At 54.4% G+C, this 23,700-nt stretch overlaps 1 protein-coding gene across 1 annotated transcript in view; it reads right to left on the bottom strand.

The window, feature by feature from the left end:
- The window catches only part of COL22A1 (collagen type XXII alpha 1 chain), a 240,256-nt gene that overhangs the window by 78,442 nt on the left and 138,114 nt on the right, over nucleotides 1-23,700 (bottom strand). Inside the window, exons 27-39 of the mRNA XM_032873482.1 lie at nucleotides 23,547-23,600; nucleotides 19,726-19,770; nucleotides 19,092-19,154; nucleotides 18,605-18,658; nucleotides 15,360-15,401; nucleotides 12,617-12,649; nucleotides 8,367-8,420; nucleotides 8,048-8,101; nucleotides 7,269-7,322; nucleotides 5,911-5,964; nucleotides 4,082-4,135; nucleotides 1,292-1,396; nucleotides 102-146 (exon numbers count right to left, since the gene is read on the bottom strand). Coding sequence (XP_032729373.1) covers nucleotides 102-146; nucleotides 1,292-1,396; nucleotides 4,082-4,135; nucleotides 5,911-5,964; nucleotides 7,269-7,322; nucleotides 8,048-8,101; nucleotides 8,367-8,420; nucleotides 12,617-12,649; nucleotides 15,360-15,401; nucleotides 18,605-18,658; nucleotides 19,092-19,154; nucleotides 19,726-19,770; nucleotides 23,547-23,600 — 711 coding nt within the window. The remainder of the gene's footprint in view (nucleotides 1-101; nucleotides 147-1,291; nucleotides 1,397-4,081; nucleotides 4,136-5,910; nucleotides 5,965-7,268; nucleotides 7,323-8,047; nucleotides 8,102-8,366; nucleotides 8,421-12,616; nucleotides 12,650-15,359; nucleotides 15,402-18,604; nucleotides 18,659-19,091; nucleotides 19,155-19,725; nucleotides 19,771-23,546; nucleotides 23,601-23,700) is intronic.

Here is a 23,700-nt window from a genome sequence, read left to right as displayed (position 1 = left end):
GTGGACTGAGGTGGGAGAAGTACTTCACGATGAAACTGGGCCAGTCCCTTTGCCAGGCAACCCATGACATGACATCACGATTTGCCTGGATACACACTCACCTTGATTCCTAGTGGCCCAGGTAATCCAGGTGGCCCACGCAGCCCCTGGGGAGGTGAAGGATGCGAGGACAACCATGAGACCATGAATGAGCATTTACCCATCCACCACCAGCCAAGCTGTGTGCGCCCTATGCGGTGCACCCAAGGGAGACAAGGGTCTCACCGGGGGCTGTTGTTTATGAAGGAAAGCACAGTTTTTGAGCTACAAGTCTCCTGTGTGTGAATTCTGCCTCAGCTGACTACAGCCTCTGTGTGACCCTGAGCAAATCCCGGCCCCTCTCAGCTTGCTTTCCCACTTAAGGTCTTCTTCTACAGGTTCCAGCAAGTACAGGAGGTCCAGTCTTCAAAGGATTCATGGATTCCAAAGTCTGGTCTCTTTCCCATTTCCCATGATATCAAGACTGGAGGGAACCAATGAGGAGAGTCTCCAACTTTAGGCTGAAGGGTTTTGCTTGATGCAAACATGTGGCCGGATTAAAAAAAAAAAAACAAAACAATTCTGCATTTGGATATATAGGCTGAAACCCAGAATGAAGGAAGGGAGGGTCCAGTCGCTTGTGGGTTCATAGCCAAGTACTATGATTTTGACAAGTGAACCTCATATTCCTCACCAATAATACGGGGTTAATAATACCACCTTGGTCTGAATTCTTGTTTCCCTCCCAAATTCATAAGTTAAATCCTAAGGCCCAAGTGAAGGTATTAGGAGGTGAGGCTTTTGTGAGTGGGATTCCTGTCCTTGTAAGAGAGACCCCTCACCCTTCCATCATGGGAGGACACTGGGAAGTGGGCACTCTGTAACCCCAAATGGGGCCTTCCTCTGAACCTGACCACATAGATACCTTGAACTTGGACTTCCAGACTCCACGACTGTGAGAACTAAGTTCCTGTTGTTTAGAGACACTAATATATGGTATTTTGTTATAGTCACCTGAAGAGACTAAAAAAAAAAAGTACTCACTTCTCAGGGCAGTTGTGAGAGTAAAGGTATGGTGTTGAGTGCCTGATAACCACAGTTAATGTATTAAACGCTCACTGAGTGCCACATTCTATGGATTTATGCTTTTTCTCTCACTTAATACTTGCGAGACTAGTCAGTATCTCTCTCTCCCTCTCCCCCCTTCCTTCCTTCCCTTTTCTACTTCTAGCCTGGTCAAAGGTACACAGAAACCTCTGGACCGGACACTTACCGGCTCTCCATGCTTTCCCTGTCCAGGTGTCCCAGGGAGGCCAGGAGAACCAGGATCACCCCTGGGACCAGCTGGTCCTGAACTCCCTTCTTCACCTGTTGCACCCTGGAAAGAAAAGGGGACAGTTTCCAGGACCAGTGACATGCAGAAGGCAAGCTTCTTAATGGTTACCTGGCCTGTAGGGGGATGATAGGCTTCTGGCAATAGTCTGCTCTACATGACATATATGATAAGTTGGACCGGGTCCCCCCGAACGTGGGTGCTGAAGTCCTAATCCCCCACACCTCCGTTGAGAAACAGGATCTTTGCGGGTGAAACTCGTTGTTAGGCTGAGGTCATATGGAGGAGGGTGGCCGTTGATCCAGTATGACCAGCGTCCTTGTAAGAAGGGAAGATTTTGGACACAGGCAAGCACAGAGGGAAGACAGTGTGAAGACACGGGGGGTGGGGGGCAGCCATCAATAAGCCGAGAGAGGGTTCTGGAAGGGCTGCTTCCCTCATGGCCTCCAGGAGGAAGCAGCCCAGCTAACACTTGGGTTGAGGACTTCCCAATGTGGTGAGCATGGTCAGGCAGTGCATTTCTGGTTTGAACCACACCATCGGTGATATTTGTCACGGCAGACTTGGCAAGCTGATACAAGGCGGAACTTGGGAATGGACAGGACATCAGTGCTTTATAGTCCAGTCATCTACCCAGGGCAGGAAAGCATCGGGTGCGTGCCTTGTGGGAGGTCCTCCCATTTCTGCTTGAATTCCTCCAAGAGCAGAGAGCTCACCACCTTGCTAGGCCTCATTCCTTTATCGGGCAGCCCTGTTACACACTGTTTCTTTACATTCGGCCAAGAGTGCCCTTTCTGAAACCGTCCAGACATGTGACACTCCGCCGTGGAGTTCCGTGGACAGAATCTAACTCCTCTTCCCAGTGTGGGCCTCCAGCATCAGGAGCACAGCTCAGGGCTGTGAAGTAGGGAAAGAAGTAGGGAAAGAGCTTCTAGGACCTGGGGAGAGAGGGAGCTGGGCTTGGATCCTGGTCTCAGCAAATGCTCACCATTTGGACCACAAAGTCTAGAGCTCCCTGTGGCAGCCCTGGCTTTGGGGCTTGGGAGGAACCACATGAGCCACAGGGGTTCCTCCTTCCAGGCAAATCTCCCTGGGGCTGAGCTGAGACGTGAATGACCACAGACATTCCTTGCTGGAGAGAAGGTGCGGTAAGGAGAAGGGTTGCCAAGCAAGGGCCCCTCTCTGGAGGCCTAGGGCAGGATAGGCTTCCCAGAGCCTCAGACCAGCCACCCGACACCGTGAGGGACAGAACGAGAGTGTCCTGGCAGCTGGGCTTCTGGCCAGTTTGCTGAGCACCCTGGGGCCTCCCAACGCAGTCCTAGGTCTGAGCTCTGCACTGGCGCCTGTGAGCGAAGGAGAGGTGTCTGGCTCCCTCTAGCGGTAGATGAGCCAACAGCTCCCTGATTGCCTCTTGGCTCTCCAAGGGACCTCCAGCATCTCGGTCACCCCCTTCTAAGGTCGTCAGTGCCCTACTTACTGTGTGTCCAGAATAGAGCGCAATCATCAGACGCGGTTTAATCCAGGCAGAGCAGATGGGCCGGGGTTATTTTTTCCCCTGGCTTCATCTGGCTGCTCTGCTCTTATTACTGTAATCTACGATGGCATTATCTTCTTTCAAAACAAAAATTAGCACCTGCACCACATAAGGGTTATTATTGGGCTTATCGTCAACCAGCACTCCAAAAATCCCTCAAGATATGTCCTAGAGGTTGGCTGGTCGTTTTCCTCCACACTGAACCGTTTTTCTTTGAGACATGTATTTTAAAACCCAGCCTCCCTGCCGAAATGCAAATGTACCATCTATTCTTGTTAAATTCTGCCAAAATAGAAAGGACAAAATGATCTCTCCTCTAAAAGGTTCTGGCTAAAGTGGACTTGAAAGGATTCCTACCAGGACGTTGAGGCACTGGCACTTAAAGGGACGGCTGCGGACCGCCGGCCAGGCAGAGGACGTCCCGGTACGGGACACTGCCCACGGGGAGTGAGGGGGGCATGGGACAGCGGATCTCCTCCCCGGCCCTGGGCTGAGCCCTCTGATGGGTCAGTTTTGCACAACCTGCCACCAACATGTCATCATGTCCTCGTGTTACAGATGAGAAAGTCCCACAGCGCAGACAGCAGGCGTCTCTACACTGGCACACTGACATTTGTGGGGATTGTGGTGAGGGGCTGCTGTCCTGCGAGTATGGGATTATTGGCAGAATCCCGGGTTCTACCCACTGGAGGCCAGTAGCAGGCCCTCAGCAATAAGCCCCAGAGATACTTTGTAAAATGCAGCTGAAACAAGCTTTTGAAAGGCTGGAGACCTTCCTCTTTTGACTCTGGGGTGTTGGTGTCTCTGGGGACACCACGACTCTCTTCCTTCTAATAAATGAAACTCTTTCTCAAACTTGGGAAGGCTTCAGGGTGCACACAGAGGTGTGGGACAGATTCACTTGTGTACCGCATTGAGAGAAAATGGGGTTTGGGGTCAGGCCCCGCTATGAAAGGTAGGGCAAGTCACGCCCTCCCCAAGAGCCTCCTGGAGCCCCCTGTTCCCTAGGGATCTGTCTGACTCGGGCCTGCTGGGAGCCTGCGAGAGGTAGCTGCACAGCCTTCTCTCTCCTCTACCTAGAAAGCGCCCTCGGATCCTGGTGCCCGAACCCAGACCTAAGCGTCTCGGCTTCTGCCTCCACGGTTTCTCAAGAAGCTGAGAACAGATGTCACATGCTGACAGCAGCCACGTCTTACCTTCTCTCCACGTTCCCCGTCTTTCCCAGGGGGCCCTCTGATGCCAGGGGAGCCCTGAAAAACAGGTTATGCTCATGGTAAAGTTCAAGATGGCCCATGACTCCCAGACAAGGGTGAGCACACACCCTCATAGCCAAGGCTAATGTCTGTCCCTATGGGCTCCCCATCCCTGACTTAATTCCCCAGGGTTTGGCCCTCTCCTCCTATATAGCTGCTCTATACAGGCCCTCCCCATCTGCTCACTCACCCCTGTACCAGGCCTGTGCTGCCTAGAGGTCTGCCCTCCCCGGGGCTCTGGCTCTCAGAGGGCAGGCACTGGCCTCCACTGGACATGAGGGAGGATGAGGGTGACCTTGACGTCACCTGGGGCTTGACTTGGAGCCCAGGCTTAAGTGCAAGTGGTCCAGGGACACCCCAGGAGGGAAACAAAGCAGGCAGAAAGGGGAGGACGGCAGACCGTACACATGGGTGCAGCTGGAGACCGTCCGGCGGGGGATCTCTGAGCTAGTGCAGGATGCGCCCTCCAGGGCCCCCCAGGGAAGGAGCCAGGGGTTCACACAGCCAGCAGCTCAGGCTTAGGCCCATCACCCTGTGTCCTCTGGCTGGACAGTACCGTCTCTGAAAGCCAGAGAAGACCTTCCGGCCAGGGAAAGCAGGGTTGGCAGGCACCGAAGCAGGGAGAGAGACGTGACAAAGGCCATGTTCCAGCACCACCTCTGGCGACCACCAAGGACATGACTCAGTCTCCCTGTGTCTTTGTTTCCTCTCGGGTAGAACAGAAGCGGTAAGAAGAACCATCTCCCAGGGCCCAGGGGTGTCCATGAATTAACACTCACAGAGTGCGTACTACAGATGCGGGGGCACCTGGGTGGCTCAGTTGGTTAGGCAACTGCCTTCGGCTCAGGTCATTTTCCTGTAGTCGCGGGATCGAATCCCGCATCAGGCTCCTGGCTCCACGGGGAGTCCGCTTCTCCCTCTGACCCTGTCCCCTCTCATGCTCTCTCTCTCACTGTCTCTCTCTCAAATAAATAAATAAAATCTTAAAACAACAACAACAACAACAAAAAACCAGGGGCGGCCATGTGGAAATGGCCCATGTGTGTCCTCCAGACGGCTGGATGATCCTTGTGGACTGATGACCCCGCAGGACTGAACTCGGTCCACTTCAGGAGGACGCACTCTCTGCTGCCCCGGGACTGAGTGGCACTGGGCATTTTACGGCAGAATGTTAAAGCTGAGTTCAGTGTCCACCGTGGGTCTCAGAGCTAGCCCGCCATCGGATGCCTGGGGCCCCGTGAGTAAGGACTCCTCAGGGTGAGGATGGGGCACAGGGATGTCCGTGGCCATCAGCAGCCGTCAGGCGTGGCCACTCTCTCCCTTTTGAGGGTGAAAAGCTGAGGCCCCAGGGAGTATCCTGCATGGGTCTCAGCATGAGCCTGTGGCTGGGCCCTGATCAGCACTGAGGGACCCTAAGGGTCAGGACCCCTGAGAATCCTTTAGCTTTGTCCCGTCTCTTCGAAAGGCAGGCTCGGAGGCTGACCACAACCTCGATGATGTCGACAGTCTTCCTGCGATTTCCTGCAGTTCTCATAGTTTTTGTTCTCACTTGGGAGGTCTGAGGAGCGACCTCGAGCCTGGGGCTGGTGAACTTCCTGGTGACCTTGTCTGGGATGCCCATTTCTCTCTCTGTAAGCGGGAGCAAGGATGCCTGTGCCTGCCTCCCCACACCCCGGCCCGCCTGCTGCAGGGAGAATAAACATTTTAACGGGGGTGGTGGGGGGGGCTGCAGATTCCCAAGCTGTGCTGGTGCCCCACCCCCCATGACTCACCGCACTTCCTGGGGGGCCGCTGGCACCAGGTGGGCCCATAGGTCCTGGACTGCCCTATTCAGAAGCAGAAGTTTTTAGAAAGTCCTGATGTATCGATGACAAACAGTCCCCAAGCGTCTCTCCGAACCTGCCTTCCCCCCAGTTCACCGTAACTTGCTGCTTCTGACCCGATGTTCCCTTCACGGCAAGGGGAGCCCCTCCCGTGTGTGTGCGGTGGTGCCCATCCACCAAACCTCCCATGAGTGGGACTCTGGCACAGATCTGGGAGACCGGAGGGCAGAAGGGCTCTCAGAGGTTCCTTAAGATCAAGGCACGGAGGGGGCAGAGGTGGTGTGTGCGTGTGCACTTATGTGTGAGTGTGTGCACGCCTGTGTGTGTTGACTTTGACAGGTGAATGAGGGAATGCGGGAATGCTTCCTGGAGGAAGTGGACTTGAACTAACACTGATGGTTAACGAAGATTCCCCAGGAGGAGCCGTGCGGGTCAACACCATGCAGGTGGGAAGCAGGCAGCTCTGCAAGGACTGGAGGCTGCTCATGCTTCTCCAGGCCTCCGAGCCTGCCCTCGGCTTCATTGCCCTGCAGGCTGCCCTCCAGCCAGGCTCTACTAGCAGGAGGAGCCTGCCTTCTGTCCCTGCCCTGTGACATCCAGGTTGGCCACCGCCCCTGGCTGACCCCATTCCCATTTGCCCATAGGTGCAGATGGCCTGGGCGTACAAGTCCCCTACAGCAGGGGACCTCTAACCCACGGTCCCAGGAGCGTGGCTGCCACCTGTGTCTGCTTGTCCCTCTAACCACCACCAGGCTTCACAGAGAGTCAGGGTGGAGGTGGCCTCATTCCACACGGGGGTCTGAGCTCTGTGGCCCCACGTGACACATCATTTCATCAGCCCCAGGGGTCCAGGGCCACCCCACAGAGACTCTGGCCCCGCAGGAGGCAAGGCAGAGCAGGGGAGAGCTCAATGGCGTGCACGTGAAGGCACCTGTCTGCCCGTGTCCCGACCAGCGGCACCTGTGTGCTGGGAGTTTCGGCAGGACATGGGCATCACAGTATGCGTGCGTGCTGGTTTAGAATATGAGTAGGTATGAGTGCGTGTTCATGTGTCCCCGTGGGCATGGCCCCTGCGCGTGTGGAAGGAGACTCCGTTTATGGGCTGGGCACATGGACAAAGCCGTGAAATGCTGAGAACGCTGCAGAGCCCGGGGCGTCTCTCTTGGTCCTCACTGCTCCAGGGGTGCCCAGCCCTGGCCAACGGCTCCACCCCTCCCTCCCATCAGCCCAGAGCTGCGAGCCCAGGGGCACGTGCCCGGCACAGCCTCCCTCTGCAGGCATGGGGGGCGGAGGGCGTGAGGACTCACAGGGTTTCCAGCTGCTCCCGGCGCCCCACGTGGGCCTTCTTGTCCCTTGGTGCCCTGCCCAGGACACAAAGGGGGAGGTGAGACATCCTGGGGAAATTGTCCTCGTCCCCATGCGGGCCATCTCGGGGACGGCCTGCTCGTCAGAGTCGGGAGATGCAAACTGTAGGACAGGAGAGTCCGAAGCGCAGGGAAACCACAGCCCCCTACCTGTGGGGCTCCGTTTGTCCCGTCCCCACTGCCCCAGGGGGGTAGGTGTCAGCACTGACACTTTATGGTATAAACAGGGCTCACAGGACAGGATGGCCCAGGCGCACAGAGACAGCTGGGGGCCCCTTGGGGTCGGAGCCTCCACAGGTCACTCCAAAGGGACCTCTCTAGAGAATGTGCCTGAGAGAGGCCGTTTCTAAGAAGCCCAAGCAGTGAAAAATGACAACAAATTCAAAATGCTAAACCACGCGGTCCCTTACACCAGAGCTGCAGATCAGAGCTGGGAGGGAGGGGTTTCCTGCATCTGAACCACCCCGTGCCCTAACATCGCTTCCCCATCCAGGGATCCAGAGGCAGCAGCCATCCCCAGGGCTGCGTTTTGGGGGTGCCTTGTGCCTTCAGCCCTGGGGCACTGGGTGCACAGCCCCTGTGGCAGCACCCCCTGGTGGGCAGCCCCCAAATGCCAGGCAAGCGGATCAGTGGAGTGGGGAGCAGGCCATGGGGGGTGGGGGGCGGTGGCTCGTAGGGATTCCCGCACCTCAGAGCCCACAGGTGGAGAAAGGGTTTCTTACCGGCGCTCCAGTGGGTCCCCGAGGCCCCAGTTCTCCAGGACGGCCCTGGGGTCCCTGCAATGCAACAACCATCAAGGAACTAGGTCATCTCCCTGCTTCTAGTAGAGGGGGTGGGGCAAGGACACATGCAACAGGTTTGATTTGGGATCCACAGTGAGGACATCCTCGGAGCCCTGAGGAAGGAGGGACGGACTGCCTTCAGCTAGCGGGGAGCCTGCAGGTTGACCGTACAGTTTAGACCTGACGCCACGTGGCCCTTGGACGCCCCGTGACAGCGCACAGGCTGAGGGGCACGGGGTGCGGGCCGCAGGACACTCACCGGTTGCCCAGGCACGCCAGGGTCACCCTTTTCTCCTTTGGGCCCCTGTTCTCCCTGTTGGAGAAGCACAGCGTAGAGCAGACTCGCCCACCCTGCCCCACCCGCAGATCAGCCCCACTGCCCCACCCCCACCCCCTGTCTGCACCCACCCATTAGCAAAGGCCACGCCCTCTGCAGGGGGGGGCGGGTCCTCTCCTCTAGGACCGCCCTTGGATTCTGATGATTCTCACTCATCCTCCAAATCTAAGACCAAGAATTGTTCCACAGGAAAGTGGACCCCAGACTCGGGGACTCGCATGGCAGCGCCCTTGTTCTCTGCAGACCTGGCCCACACCCTTCTTTGTAGGGCTCGGGCTGGACTTCCACCCCCCTCCAGCCCCGAGCCCTGCAAGCGCAGATCATCAATGAATAACGACGGAAGGAATGTTGAGGGGAGAGACTTTTCTCAGACGCTGAGCCCTTCCCCTTCCCTGTCTTGATGGAGAAGCTGGGGAGGAGGCTTTGCTGGAGGGACATGACAGATGGGACTGAACGCTGCACTCTTAATGGCCAGAGTGGGATGTCCAACTTTTGCAAAAGAAGAGATGGGACACAGGCAGGAAAAGGGGCACCACGTTGGGGGCTGCCCTGAATAATCTAACAGGGGAGGAGACAGGTCACTCTCTAGATCTGGTGGTGTCATATCCACGGCTCCCAACACAGCTTCTGGGAAGGTAGAGGGACAAGAGAGCCTCACCCTGCTCTTCACAAGTGACAGGGAGAAGGTGGGCAGATAGGAGGCTCCATCAGGGGCAGACCTGGATGGCTCAAGCCTCTTTCTTTCCAGAGCTGAAGGGCCGTCGTGGGAGAGGAGTGGAGACAGTGGGCCATGGTGAAAACAGCCTCAGGTCTAGATCCACAGGACCCGGCTTAGAATTCTGGTTCTCCAGGTGCCGGCTCTATAATGTTGGACGACGTATGTGGCCTTCATGTCCTATGTGACCATACTGGCAAGCTGGACAGGTGCTCCCGCTTGCACACAGTGTGAGGATTCAGAGGCAAAGAGAAGGGGTGGCAGAGATGAGCCCCAAAGGGGAGATTGGGAGGAGGCGTGGTCCATGGAGCTCTCTGGGGAGAGCAGAGTAACCGCCAAGCCTGTGCGTCAGAAGGGCTGTGCATGTGTCCTTCTAAAGGGGCAGGACCTAGAGCTGCCCCAGAGCACCACGGGCTGTCTAGGGAGACCCTGGGCTCCCCACCTGCAGGAAGGCCCGAGGACAGATGGGATGAGCACTGTGTGGAGTGGAGAAGGGAGGCCTGCACAGGCAGAGAGTCTGAAAGCAAAGGCTTCCGAGCAGGAGGACTGAAGAGGACCCTGGGAGCCCTAGAAGGCCAACTCTAACACGTGCGTTAGGGAGCGTGGGGGAGGCTTGTGGCAGGAGATGCTGGCAGACAGGCTGTTTCTCTCCCTATGCATAGGCAGACACGCTTGGAGACTTTGCCCCAGAGGTTCCCACCTGCCCTCCTCTGCCGAGTGACAGGTGGATCCCCCAGTTAGCATCTGGGGGGGCCTGGCTGGTTCTCTCTTTCTGCATCCTATGTGGCATGCAACCTGCATGGTCTACCCTCAGGGAGCTGTGGCCAAGCCTCCCTGAGACTCCTCTGCGACGTGCTCTGCAGCACCGACACGGGTGTGACCTCTCTCCCTCTGGAGATGCCATCCAAACCAGCTCAGATCACACTCCGGCTCCATCCACCAAGGACAGCACCGCCTTTCTCCCAGCAGGTTTTCCTCCCAGGAAACGCCCAGTGGTGCGGGTGTTCCAAACTCTTTGGTCTTCAAGTCACTGGCCATACAACCCGTAAAGACAAAAGGGCTAACGGGATTATCTTGATGATGCACGGCGAGGGTTGGGGGCGGGGGGCACGGACGGACTGCAGGTGGCAGGAAGACAGGCTCAGGACCCACAAGTAGTCAGGCCAGGCCAGGGGAGGGGCCACTGGGGGCCCAGAGGCAAGGTGCTCCAGCCATTTCCAGCCCTGGGAGTCAGTGGGGAGGCAGGGTCCTCACTCCAGGAGCACACAGGAGGTGCTGATCCGTAATCACTGAGTGTCTGGGTGTGACTGGCTTCTCTTCTGACTCCCTCAGCTGGGGAGGTCAGCCACATCAACACCCTGTCTGCACTCAGGGTCATCCCAGCAAACTCAGCCCCTGTTGGCATCCTGAAGATTCCTTTGCAAGCTAAGGGGGCAGAGTAAGGCTATCCCAGACCCTTCCCCAGATAGCTGCTCCTGCACCACCTGCTGGCAACCCCTTCCCACCAGTTATAAAGACCCTCTTGAGTTCTTAGCAGCAATTACCCCCAGCCCCAGGCTGCCTGTCCCTCCTTCATCCAGGGAAGGACTTGATTCCCCCCTCCAGACCTCCACACTGCCTCAAGGCCTCCCCAGGCATGGTCCCCAGCCAGCCCCACAGACTTCTCTGTCTCCAGGTAGAGGGAGGTGAGCTTTTCCTTCCAGCCCTCCTCCCCCGATGTATTTCCTTGCTTCACTATGCCCCAAACTTTCCACCTGCTCCCTGTGTAGGGACTCAAAGTAGCAGGCTTCAGGAGAGCAGGGGGATGTCAAACAACGCTTTTCGAAACCATCAGTAAAAATTCAGTTACCATGGTGACAAGACCAGTCCAGAGAGATGCATGCAATAATCCACAATGAGTCTTTTTTCTTTTTTTCATAAGACACAATTTCCTCACTTTGCAACCTGACGTGGCTTCCTGGTTTCCAGAAGTCTCAGGCCCTGCAGGGAGTGACCCCACTGAGGGACAAAGGGGGGTCTGGCAGACCCCCGACTCCCCTTCATGAGTCTTCCAGCCGGAACACCTTGGAAATCACCTTTAAAAGCAATTCCTTTAAGGAGAGGCTGACCCTGAAGGCCTGTCTCCAGTTGGAGGGGCTCCAAGCGGGCCCCCAGGGAGGGAGACCCAGAGGACCGAGGGGAGGGACGCAACGTGTGGGTAGTATGATGTGAGCCGCCGCCATCTGGGCAAGCTGAGTCTGAGCAGCTGGTGGGGACAGCCGCTCTGGCCAGTCACGGCCTTACAGGGGACAACCCCACCTCGGTTCCTAGCTCCGAAGCAGGTTCTCTGCAACCTGCTTAGCCCCGCTAACCCACGAGGTATCATCCGTGAAATGGGGCACATCTGTATGCCTCAGGGACATTCAGTGCTGCCCGACCGGCACCTGCCATGTGGGATGCTTTTCTGACTCTGTGCCTTTGAGTTCTTTATCCTCTGAGAGTAGAGGACATAGCCAAGAGCCCCGCAAATCTGTTTTCTCCCACAGGAGACTCCCAACGACTTCTGAAGTCCCTGCCACCTGGTGACACCCCGTCCACCACTCCTCCTCCCCATCTTTCCTCCTGAGAAGTTCAAAGAGCTCCTCCTTCTGCCAGGATCTCAGCCGCTGGCTCAGTCCCCCTGCGCCCACCTTTCCTGTCAGATACAGGATTCGCTGCAGCTTCTCGTGTGTATCTAGTTAACACCGAGCACAAGCAGAAAGCCGCTACGGAAACAGGTCTGTGGGCTCTCAGCGGCCGTGTGGCCTGGACCAGCAGGCCACGTCCCAGGAGCAGGAAACCCCGTCCATCCTGAGGGCAATGGGGACAAGCCAGCACGTGACCCTGGCCTCAGTGCCACTGAGAGCAAGAGGAGAGCCTGGAGACACTTATTTTCCTGAGCACCTTTTGCAAACAGAGGAGAAAAACTTCCTAGTGGTTGCAGTGAGGGTCCTTGTCCGCGAAGTGCCAGTCTTCATGAGAAGCCCCAAGTGCTCCCTCCACTGGCCGGGTCTCCACTGTCCTCTCTCAGAACGGCCGCTCCTAGACCCAGTCCCACGTCAGTCCCCAGGTCCCACGTCAGTCCCCAGGTCCCCTTCAGTACCCACATCCTCAGTAAAGCCTGAGGCATTCCTCAGTCCGCTGCCCCCGCACTCAGCCCTGTTCTCTAGACCCCCAGCTCTTCGAGCAGTGGAGAACCAGCTTCCCCCAAAGAGAGGGCCCTCAGCCAGAGGAGGGGTCCTCCAGGCCGCTGCAACCCCCGCCTGGCACTGGAGCCAGGTCCTTGCAGGGCACGTGCCCACCCCGGCTGCCAGGACAAATCTGGAAGTGCAGCCGCTGGGCAGCGCCCAGTGGTGGGGCCAAGTCAGGACCTGGAGCACGCAGGCATCTGGGCCTGGCTGTGGGGCGCCTGCAGCCCCGGGGGGTTGTGGTTACTTACTGGCATCCTCGGGTGCGGAGTGAAAAAGGACGTCTGCAAAGGAAACCACAGAAATGAGAGAAGCGTGATTCTACTGTCACAACCTGCCTCTAAGAGACAGACCAAGTGGGAGACAGGGCCCCAGGGCTTCCCGGAGTGACTGTTAGTGTGGACAGACACCGTCACTGATCGCTCCAGTCCCTGAGTGGCAGTCAAGGCAGTGCAGAAAAGCGCTGTGGGTAGATGGCGAGCCCCCGCCCCCAAAATACCTGTGTGACCACCTGTCAGCTTCTATTCCCTCATTGGTACAGTGGGGGCAGAAACCTCCACCACTCAGGGTACCGGGAGCTGATATGGAGAGGCTGTGCATGTGGTCAGAGCCTGGGACCCCGGGCCCTCCCAAGCTGTTGCCACCACCAGCATCTGCTGGCAATGATGCATGTGAGGAGGAAACTGGGGGAGGTGTGCTCCGGACAGGGGGAAACAACATATGTGAAACTCTTTATCCCGGCATGTAGAGCACTGTGGGCCGGCCCCTGTGTGGCCCTCCAACCCCATCCCATGTCCACACCATGGTTAGCGCGTCACAGGCTTCAAGGCTTCTTGGGCCACAGGACATTTGCATCTGCTGCTCCTCCAGTCAGGAATGTACTGTCCTCCTCCCTTTATCTAGCTGACTGGAGCCCATCCTTCAGGCTGTTTTTCAATGTCATGTCTGCAAAGACCCCCATACCCCTCCACCACTCAAATATAAATTAGGTCCCCTTGTTATTCTCCCTGACTGTGCCCCACTCTTTACTCTGCTGGCACTCACCAGACTTTGTGACATATGTGTACCAGCGCCAGCAGGGGACTAGGTCTGTCTCCCTGACTAGGCTGATGCTCCAGGGCTCCCAAACCCCACCATTGCCAGGCTCACGGCAGGTGCTCAAAAAAATAGTGAATGGACAAAAGGACATCATGGGTTCAAGTCCAAAACCACGATGAAGTTAAAATGGACAAAAACAAGCTTTTTCAAATACACCTTGCCTTCCATATTATCCCCCAAGTCTAGTCTCTTCTCCAGAAGAAACCACTGTTTCTCAGTTTAGTAAATTTTTCTTTATATTTCCATGCAATTTTGAATGTATAGAAACACAGGAATTTGCACAAGAATTATACAAATATCATCAGCAAGCACATGGTTATCCATCCTCATTTATAAGGAGAAACCCACATGTTTTTCACAATAATGAAGACGTAGATCATTTGTATTCCCTGCACCATGTGTAAGAAAATTGGAGGCACGTAAACTGCTTAACAAAACTCCCACCACTAGTGAACGTGCAGTGGGAACCGCCCCACCTGGGTGGGCCCGGGAGGCCATGCTGGCTCCTCTATGCATCTCCCATGAGCATCGGTATCTTTCCGAGGCCAAATACATTGTGTATGTGTGTGTGCATATGCACGTGTCTATTTTTATCAACTAGGAATCCACAGAATGGATATCCTGTGGTTTACTTCATTCTCTGATTATGTCATGTAGGTTGCCTATAATATTTCATCATCAGCAAAACTACAACGTACATCTTCGTGCATACTTTTTCAAATACACACAGTGTAAATATTTCTCTGGGATAGATGCCTGGGAATGAAATTTCTAAGCTAACAGGTACATACTTTATATGTGAATGCTGAGGACCCTCTCAATTCAGTGTTACGGATTTGCCCTCGCACTAAACAACTGTGCTCGTTTCCCAGCATGCTTTGCAGCATTAGCTGTTTCTGATATAACGCAAAGTTTTATATGAATGGTTCCGACTCTGAATTTGATTCTTAGATTCTTCTGACATCCTTATGGAATTGTTGAGTCTCGTTTCATTAGGCATGTGTATGGGGAAGAGATCGAGCTCTGGAATAATAATTTAATGTACATAAAACAACAGACTAATATTCTCTGTCCCGCTGCAAGTGGGATTTCTGGGTGTTCAGGCTCTCAACTCCTGGCCTCTAGACTTGCCCAACCATGGCCAGCACTGAAGACACGTTCAATTCCCCTGAAATCAACTGATCAAAGCATAGAATATTAATGCTGGGAAGAAGCACTAAAATGAAAAAAAAAATCTAAAATATGCCCCCCTATTTATAGAGCAGCTGTTTTTAATTTGCTGTCTATCATGTAACCAGAAACTAGACTATGTACCTGTTATGATCTCAATTCATTTTCACTAGAAATATACAAGACAGCTGGGTATGATAGTTTTTCTTAACAGAGGAGAATTTGGGGTCTTTGAATTAAACAATGTATCTAAGACCGCAGTGCCAGGGGTTGGCAGAGCAGGGACTCAGGAACTCAAACCCCCTTTTTTCTGGCTCTGAAGCCCAGTCTTGCTCACCACTCAACACTAAGCACAACAACTACGTGGAAACATGCGTCATGGTTATATACCCATTCTGCAGTCTTACTCTGGTCAAAGTCCCTCCCACCCCGCTTCTTGTCTCTGGACCTCAGTTTCCCCATATGTAACAGCAGGGAGGGTGGGGACATACTGTGTCTAGCCAGTGTTCTGATAGTCACTATGCTTGCTGCATAAAACGTATCAATAAGCATCAGGTGGTTCTTAAAGAAGCTCAAGTATCTCTGGATTGTAAGACCTAGGAATAGGCCTAGCTACCGGCAATCTTCATTAAAAAGATATTTATAACTGAGGGTGTGGGAGGAAGGGGGCTTCCCCATGCCTGAGGGGTTCTCAGAAAGAATGAAGATGAGAAGGGAGTAACTTACAGTTCCGGGCAACCCAGGGGGGCCTGCGGGACCAGCTTCACCCTGGGTGAAAAAACAGAAAATAAATGACCATGAATCCTTCTGCCAACTCTGCTTAACCTGGGACACCTTTCCCCAGACAAGAGAATCCCCCAGTCAGTATCTATCTTGTTAGATTCTGAATTATCAAATATTTCAGACATAAACCTTATGTTCTGAGAATTATCTATGCTAATGGGAGTAGCCATAGATCATCTATCTCACTCCACACTGGTCCACTGTGAATACAGAAAAGAGTGATCCGTGATCCATCTTTTTGAGGACACTGAGTTCCTGCTTACTAATGATGCCGCCAATATCCCTGTTCTGGGCCCTTGGGTACAAATACAGGAGGGCCCATGGGCCCTGTCCCAGCTCAAGTGGAGGGGACAGGCTCTTCTCAGGAGACAGAGGGGACAATTCGACATTCCCGTAAACAACACAAGTCTGGGAGTTAAGCCTCCTGAGTTTTCAACCTCAATCCGCCATTTTATACATTATTTGACCTCGTTGGGCTTATCTCTTTGTAAAATAATGATAAAGGTTCACACCTCACAGCATCACGGGGGCACTGACCGAGATTGTCTTCAGCAGGGCCCAATAAGGAGGAAATTGTTCTACTTTGACCTGAGGCAAGGGGGCCCCTGGGCTGCTCCCTGTAGGAGGAAGTGCAGGGAGCAGACACAGTCCCCGAAGCCTGTCACTCCACGAGCACCACAGGACGCCAGGACACGCATGTCTGTGCCCGTGTGTGTTCCGAGTGGCCCCGGGTTAGGTCTGATGCAGGCCTTTCATGCATGGTTAGTGAGAAAATGAATGAATAAAACCGGCTTAGAAAAGGACAAGGCCAGTCCTGGTAAGCAACAATGATACACAATTATTGTTTCTATCTTATTTCATTGTTATACAGTATTTAATTCTAGTTATTGAGTTATATTTTCTATATGTATTAACTCATTTACTCTCCATAGAAGTGGCTATAATGCAGATAACTTTGGTGTTCATATTTCACAGATGAGGACACTGACGCCTAACGTTCATTCCCCTGCTCGAAGTCACACAACAGAGCCTGGTTTTGAGTTCAGAATCCAAGCAGCACTGCCTTCACTAAAGTTCTAGAAGATTTTTTTTTTCCCAGAAAGAAAAACACTTTCTCAGTGTTATTGGCATTACCTGACTTTACCCATTATTCTCCTGACACTGACTTCCTCCTATTCTAGAAACAAGCTCATTTAAACCAGTTTACCCCACATTAAAAACTCTGAATCATCAAAGCTGGTGTTTTCTGATGATAAAGGAAGTTCTCAACGTCTCAGGTGTCTGGGCCTTGCTCCTGGGCTCCCAGGGAAGCTAGACTTCCAACATCTGCTAGCGTCAAAATGACTCAGCAAAACTTCAAAGCATGGGCTCTATTTCTGCCCCAGCACACACTGTACATCTGCTTTGTTAAAAAGAAAAAAATAAAATAAAATAGAACAACCAAAAGGGAACATTCCAAATGTAAAGATAAGAAAAACAATACAAAACCTCCCTGGTTCCCTTCAGATGAAAGTCACACAGCCTTGCTGAAACATACTGAAAACATAAGATACAGTCTGTAACTTTGGGAAAGTCCTTCATCGCGATGGTCAAATATAATCCTGCCCCAACTGTCTCTTCCCTGAAGGAGTCTCTTCTTTGTGAAGATTGTGTATCTCAGCAGCTGTCCTAATGTGGGCTCAAATAAAACTCTCTTCCTTTCTCTATAAAAAATTTTAAAGAAAGGTTTGGTGTCGACACTAAGGAACCTATGAATGTGTATTAAGGAGGAGAGGACTGGCGAAGAGACAGGTCTCCAATCCAGAGAGCCTAAAGACTGCCTTTCAGGTAGAGCCAGCCCCTCCCCAGCACTGTGGGGTCAGGCAGGACCAGCAGGTGGGACGGGGAAGACCCCAGACTCCTCTGTGTGGCTGCAGCGGGTCTATGAGCTCCGGAGTACACTAGATGGTGGGTTCAGATCCCAGCTCTTCCACGAAAATGTGAGCCCTCAGCAGCCCGCGCAGAGAAAGGAGAGCACTATACCCACTTTCCAAGATGCCACGGGGCTGAAATGCTCATAGCCAGCGGCGGGGAGGGATGGACTAAAACAGAGACAGGGAAGTGTAAGACATAGTCAGAAGGGGACAATGTTGCTTTAATGTCCTATTTTGGATTTTTTGATCAGAATCGTCTATTATTACATATCTCTCTGGAGAAAAGAGAGGCAGGGTGGATTTTCTGGAAGCTTGAATGTGATTCTGTCATGGGCTCGGCAGCTCTGTCAAAGCAATAAACAGAGTTTTATGGTCTCGTGAAGCCCTTTGCATCTTGGAAATGACTTTCTCAAATGAAAATGGCAATTTCAAAAACCCATGAGGGCTGCAGGCCTGGGCAGCTTACCACATAAAGCCTTTTCTGTTTCTGGGTCACCATTTCTAGATGGCAGGTCTGTCCAGAGTAAAGCCTTCAGCCTCCAGCCCAAGAGAGAAGCAGGAGGGAGGCCCCTCCTGGAACCCAGAAACACCAGGTGGGGCAGGGTTGCGAAGAATGGGAATTGGAGGGGAAGACAGTGCAAACGTGGGGACATGGAGGCAGGAGGAGCACTGAGCGGGAGAAGAGGAGAGGCAAGCCCCCTGGGGCGTGTGCTGCCATCGCTCGCGTGCTCATGGGCCGGGCCAGCCCGAGGCACAGCTCTGTTGGGAGCCAGGACACAGAGCTGACCCGCTGGCAGCGTTCAGATCTGGACCGCAATGAGCTCCATGTGTGCACCCCTGGGAAAGCAGTGTGGCTGTCTGTGCCTCATTGTTTCCTCATCTGTGAAGCGGGGATGCTGCTGGTAACGGGGCCCCTCCCAGGGTCGTCCTGAGATCACCGAAGTCACTACATGGGCGGTGCTCTGGGCCATCCCAACACACAGAAGTCCGCAGCGCTCGCTCCACACATGGGACCTGAGTCCCACGTCCCTGCAGCCCTCGGAGGGAGGACTCGTGGAACCTTTGCCAAGGCGGCAAGCCAAGGCACAGGGAGGTGAGACAAGGGGCTCAGAACCGCCCGGTGGGTGGAAGCCGACTGTAACCCAGGTCACAGCATTGACTCGGAGACCGAGACCCTCTCCTCGGCCCTGCAGGCACCGCACACACACACAGCACAGGACCGAGGCGTGGCCAGTCCAGGCGGCCCATGACCAGGAGGCCAGCAGTGGTTCTTACCTTTTCACCTGGGTCACCTTTCAGTCCCGGGAGGCCCAGCCCACCTTTCTCTCCCTGTGGTGAAAGATGAACTTAGAATACAACAGAACCCAACACCTGCCTCTTCCACTGAGAGCAAGTGGACCTCGGGCAAAAAACCCTGTTTCCCGTTGACCTGCTCCGGCCTTATCGGTAGGTGTCCAGCTGAAGCGCAGCTCAGGGCTCGCCATCAGGGAGGGGGAAGGGTCTGCCCCCACCAGGCACCCAACCCGGTGCCCTCCCCTGTTCCCCGCCCCTTCATTGGATGACGGTCGCCTTTGCAGACTGATCTCCCAGTCCCTGACCCTTTGCTGCAGCGGATGGACCAGAGCAGCCGGAGCCCCTTCCTTTCCTCTTCCATAAACCTGGCGAAATACTCCCAAACCCCAACCCAGACCACGCATCGCCGCAGGGACTGACCCCAGAAGGGGCTGCTCTGCGAGGACACAGGTGTGGGGCTGCCACTTACCTGCTGTCCTTTCTCTCCCCGCAGGCCCGGGAACCCTGGAGCACCCGGGAGACCGGCCTCTCCCTGTGGAAACAACAGGGTGCCTGTGTCCACTTGGATCTCGGTGAGGCGGCCACGCCACCCCCCAGCTGCGTGCTCTCCCCCAGAGCTCTCTGGCTCAGCGGGGCTGGTGCGGAAAGCAAAGAGGTTCTAGAGATCCTGCTCTGGGGCGTCTCCAAGCTCCTTCTCACTTTGGTCATTCCTTCACCAGGAAACCATTCTGCCTGTCCCGGGGTTTCCTCCTCCTCCTTGTCCTCTAGGACAATGATCACCTCCTCGCCACCTTTCCTGGCATCCCCAAGTCTGAGGAGGAGCCGCTCTCCTGCCCTCCCGCCCACCCCTGCATGCCACTGCTCGCGGCACCTGGCCTTGGCTCGTGGTTGACGGTTGTGACCCCGGCACGGTGATGGAGGGATGATGGGGGATCCCTCATCCCCCACGGTGATGGGGGACGCTGACCATCACCAGGCGAGTCAACGAGTGCGTGAGAGGCATGAAATGAGCCCCCAGAGGAGAACAGATACAGGCCTAGTGCATAATAATGACTGAATGCATCGAATGAAGAACGAATGAAGGACGCTATGAACAAACAGACCTTCTCTCCAGGTCGGCCCGCCAGGCCCTGCTCCCCAACTTCTCCCTGGAGACAGAATAACAGACACCCCATTATTTCCCGCTCACACTTGCAGAGGTGGCTGCCGTGCCCCAGCTGGCCCCCCCACATCCCCAGCACCGGCCAGCCACAACTCTGGCTTCTCGAGCGTCTGCGTGGCAGGGTCACAACCCCTGCTCTAGGCAGCAGACCCCACCCAGCAGCGGGGCTGTGGAAACCCCAGCGTTTGGCATTTCCAGAGGCTCCTGCACACCCTCTCCTATCCTCTCTCACTTCCCCCAAGAAACATCTGCTAGAATCATCCCGATGGGAGTTTACACAGGTCAATCCAATCATCCTGAATCTAAAAGCATCATGATTCAGAACATGGGGGGGGGGCGGCAAACTGTGCCTCGCAGGTCCAGCCACTCAGAGCCATTAGCACATGCTGTAGGGACCCCAGGCCCCAAGCGGGGGCCCGCGATGAAGGAGAAGCCACTGGTGAGCACATCCACGCTGACCGCTGTCCCGTGATTGCTGATCAGACTTTTTAGAAAACACCGGCAGACCTGTAGTTAGAGGTGGAGGAAAGCTTTGTTCTTCCTCTCCCGTGGTGTGTCTCAATAAAGGCAGGTCTTGGGTGAAATTCTGGTAAACATCCATGCTTATGTCAGAAAGCCAACCCCCAAATATCTACTGGTTCTAGCGGGCCGGATGCGGTGTTTTCCTTAACCTTTACTGCTCCTGACTTGCATTTTGCGGTCACGTTGAAGAGGGAGGCACAGGCCCAGAGACCTCCCAAGATATCAGGCTGTTGTGTTAACCAGATCCCTACAAATCACAGACACAAGTGTGTGTGTGTGTGTATGTGTGTGTGGTAGTGGGGAGGGACTGTAATTTCTAACCAAGGATGTGTCTTGAGAACCACTAACTTCTTGAATGACCATTTCTGACACCCACAATGCTACTGAGCAGAAAGTTAGTGTAGATTTCCATAAGGAAATCCAGTTTTCTGATAAGCAAACGAACACACAGATGAATAAGCAGGTATACATACACATAACGCATTTCCCTGAACCGTGCCAGACTTGGCTGGTGGTAAAGGCCAGCACGACCCCCTCTGGTCAGAGAGGAAGGTAAGAAAAAAAGAAAAGGTAACCCACAGCCTTGGTGAGCATGAAGCCATTAAGCACACGTTTGATCCTACAGCTGTAGGGCCACCAGGGGACCCGGCACTGGAGGGAGCACATATAGAAATTCTCCACACGCTCCGATCCCCATGGATTCCCAGTATTTACAGGCACAATTAGGAGGAACCGCTCTAACCGGAACTGTGTGAGTACCTGCCCTTCAAACTGTCACTTTAAATCTGCAAAGATGATTAATACCTCAGCTGTGGGAACTGCCGCTTACAGGCTGAGAAGGGCAACGTGTGTCTGGTCGGGTTCGAAGGCATTCTGAGGAGCTTTGGAAGTGCCCCCTGGATTCGTGCCATGAACCCTAAGTCAGAGGCACGGTGGATGGGGAGGACTGGGCGGCATCTTGAGTTCCTGATCCGTGCGCCTGCAAGCCAGTCCCATTCCCTGATGGGCTCCGAAACCCAGTGTCCACAACTTACCTGTAATCTCGGGAGACTTTTATCTTCAGTTGGCATTTTGTCAAAAAAAAGTAACAGGACCCCAAGCTAGATCCTTTTTGAGACTACAAAGGATGTTGTAAAACTATCATAATGGCAAAAATTCGTACTTTGGAACTTCCTAGAGCAATGTTTTAAACATATTGCCCTAGAAATCGGGCAAAACCACATGTGAGCTCGAGTGGTAGGCTTTTCTGTTTGAATCTTCCAGCTGTTAGAGATCACCAGAAGTATAAAACACGCAGACAGAAAGACGGCAGAAATCCCCAAGGCTGCCTCGGAGCTCAGCCCAACACTCCTTGCCCCCAGCGGCCGCTCCCGCAGACCCGTGCTCGGGGGCGAGCCTTCTTCCAAACACCACCAGACAACGCTGGAGTTCACATGCTTGAGCCCAGGACTTGCAAGTTTATAAATCTGAGAAAACACAGCTCTTCAAGTATGGCTGACACCCTAAAATCTACCAGGTCAAGTCAGCCAACCTACGCAAACGTCTTAAGTCCTTTCCGGAAAAGGAAAGAATTTCAACCAAGCACTAAAATGTGGCCTGGGTGCTCTTACTAAGGTTCACCACACAAACACCTGGTATGCACAGAGACAGCTTGTTAAGTCACACATTACTATATTTCAACGACTCGGGGATCAACATAAATTCTTTTTAAAACACATATGTTGGGGCGCCTGGGTGGCTCAGTGGGTTAAGCATCTGCCTTCAGCTTGGGTCATGATCTCAGGGTATTAGGATGGAGCTTGGCATCCAGCTCTCTGCTCAGCAGGGAGCCTGCTTTTCCCTCTCTCTCTGCCTGCCTCTCTGCCTACTTGTGATCTCTGTCAAGTAAATAAATAAAATATTTTAAAAAGTTAAAAAATAAAAATAAAACACATATGTTGCTTCTTAAAATAGGAAGAACAGTTTCATAAGGGGCAATGGGGCCCCTCACTGGGCACTAGTGGCCACTAAGGGGGGCATGAGGCTGAGCTTCTGGCATCTGGAATCCTGACTGGGAAGTTTCCTAGTGGACCTCAGGAGGTTCTTTCCACATCTCAGTCAACCTGGGTGTGCTCAGCTTAGCCAGGTGCATTTTAATCTGTGCTTTTCCTGCTCGGTTCTCTGCTGGTCTCCTAACCAACAATCACTTCATAAAAGCAGGAAGCACCAGCAGGGCCCCGCCTCTGCCCCGGGGCACCCTCCCTGGCCAGTGACCCGGTCCTGCCTTCCCGAGGCGCGGGTGTTGAGGCTAGGTCTGTTGAGGCTGAGCTCTTGCCAGGCTGAATCTGATACCCATCCTCTGGGAGTAAACCTTTACTGACCGTGTCTGGGAACGGGGAGCAGAAGTGACAAAGACCCAGGCACGTGCTGCCCTTGACGAGTTCATGAGCCGGCGGAGTGCAGGGCACCATGGGGTAGGGGGACAGCAGCCCGGAAATCTCCGGTCCCCACAGACTCCCCTAGAGCCCCAGCACCTGTGCACATACACACCACACACATACCCCCACATACGCACGCCCACACATACCACACACACATCCCAGACACACACACAGGGCACTGCACGCACACATGGTCCAGCCCTCTCTCCCTGGGGCTCACTGCATTCCAAGCCTAGGGCCAAAGCTGAGATCTGAGCCCAGGACCTCAAGATAAAAGCCGACCCTGCCGCAAGTGACGTGGGGTTTTGAGGCACAGCCACCCAAACCCCCACATGAGTGCCCTATCCCAACACGATGGGGAATGGTCTCTGCCCATCCCACAGCCCCTGGTACCTGCCGGAGGCACAGGGGGGCTGAACGCCATAGACCACATCAGCCAGAAGTCGGGTCAGGCATTAGGGAGCACCGATGGGGAGGGGAGGAGGGACACGGACAGACAGACAGATGGAGGGGAGTCCCTCTCCCTCATTGCTGCCAGGACAAACTGGACAGTGACAAGTTCTTCCCAAGGCCACACCTACAGGTCTCCTAGAGACCCGCCTACCCCTGCTCCCTCCGCAGTAGGCGTCATGTGATCCTTCCCACCAGGTGTGGCTGTCCCTGTTAGACACCCCCACCCTCAAGCCTTCCAGCGCCCTGAGTTCATGGCGCTGCCAGGCCCCCGCTGACAACCGGTGCTCACACCACCAGGTGTGGTTCACACAACCCCAAACACAGCACACAGCAGACCCCACGGGCGGGGAGGAGGCCTTGTCCATACCCTGGGGCCGGGTTTTCCAGGCAGACCGTCTTCTCCTCTCTCTCCTGGCTGGCCCTGGAAGGAACGCACAGAGAGGTTGGCAGGAGCGCGCCGGGCTGGGGAGTCCCACAAAGCACTCGTCACAGGCTGGTCAATGCGGACAACCTCTCGTTCC

The sequence above is a fragment of the Lontra canadensis genome, unplaced genomic scaffold, assembly GCF_010015895.1.
Source record: "Lontra canadensis isolate GAN:19392208 unplaced genomic scaffold, GSC_riverotter_1.0 scaffold49, whole genome shotgun sequence".
Classification (NCBI taxonomy): Eukaryota; Metazoa; Chordata; class Mammalia; order Carnivora; family Mustelidae; genus Lontra; species Lontra canadensis.
The sequence above is the reverse complement of the archived record's forward strand: the minus strand, read 5'-3'. Positions and strand labels throughout refer to the sequence as shown.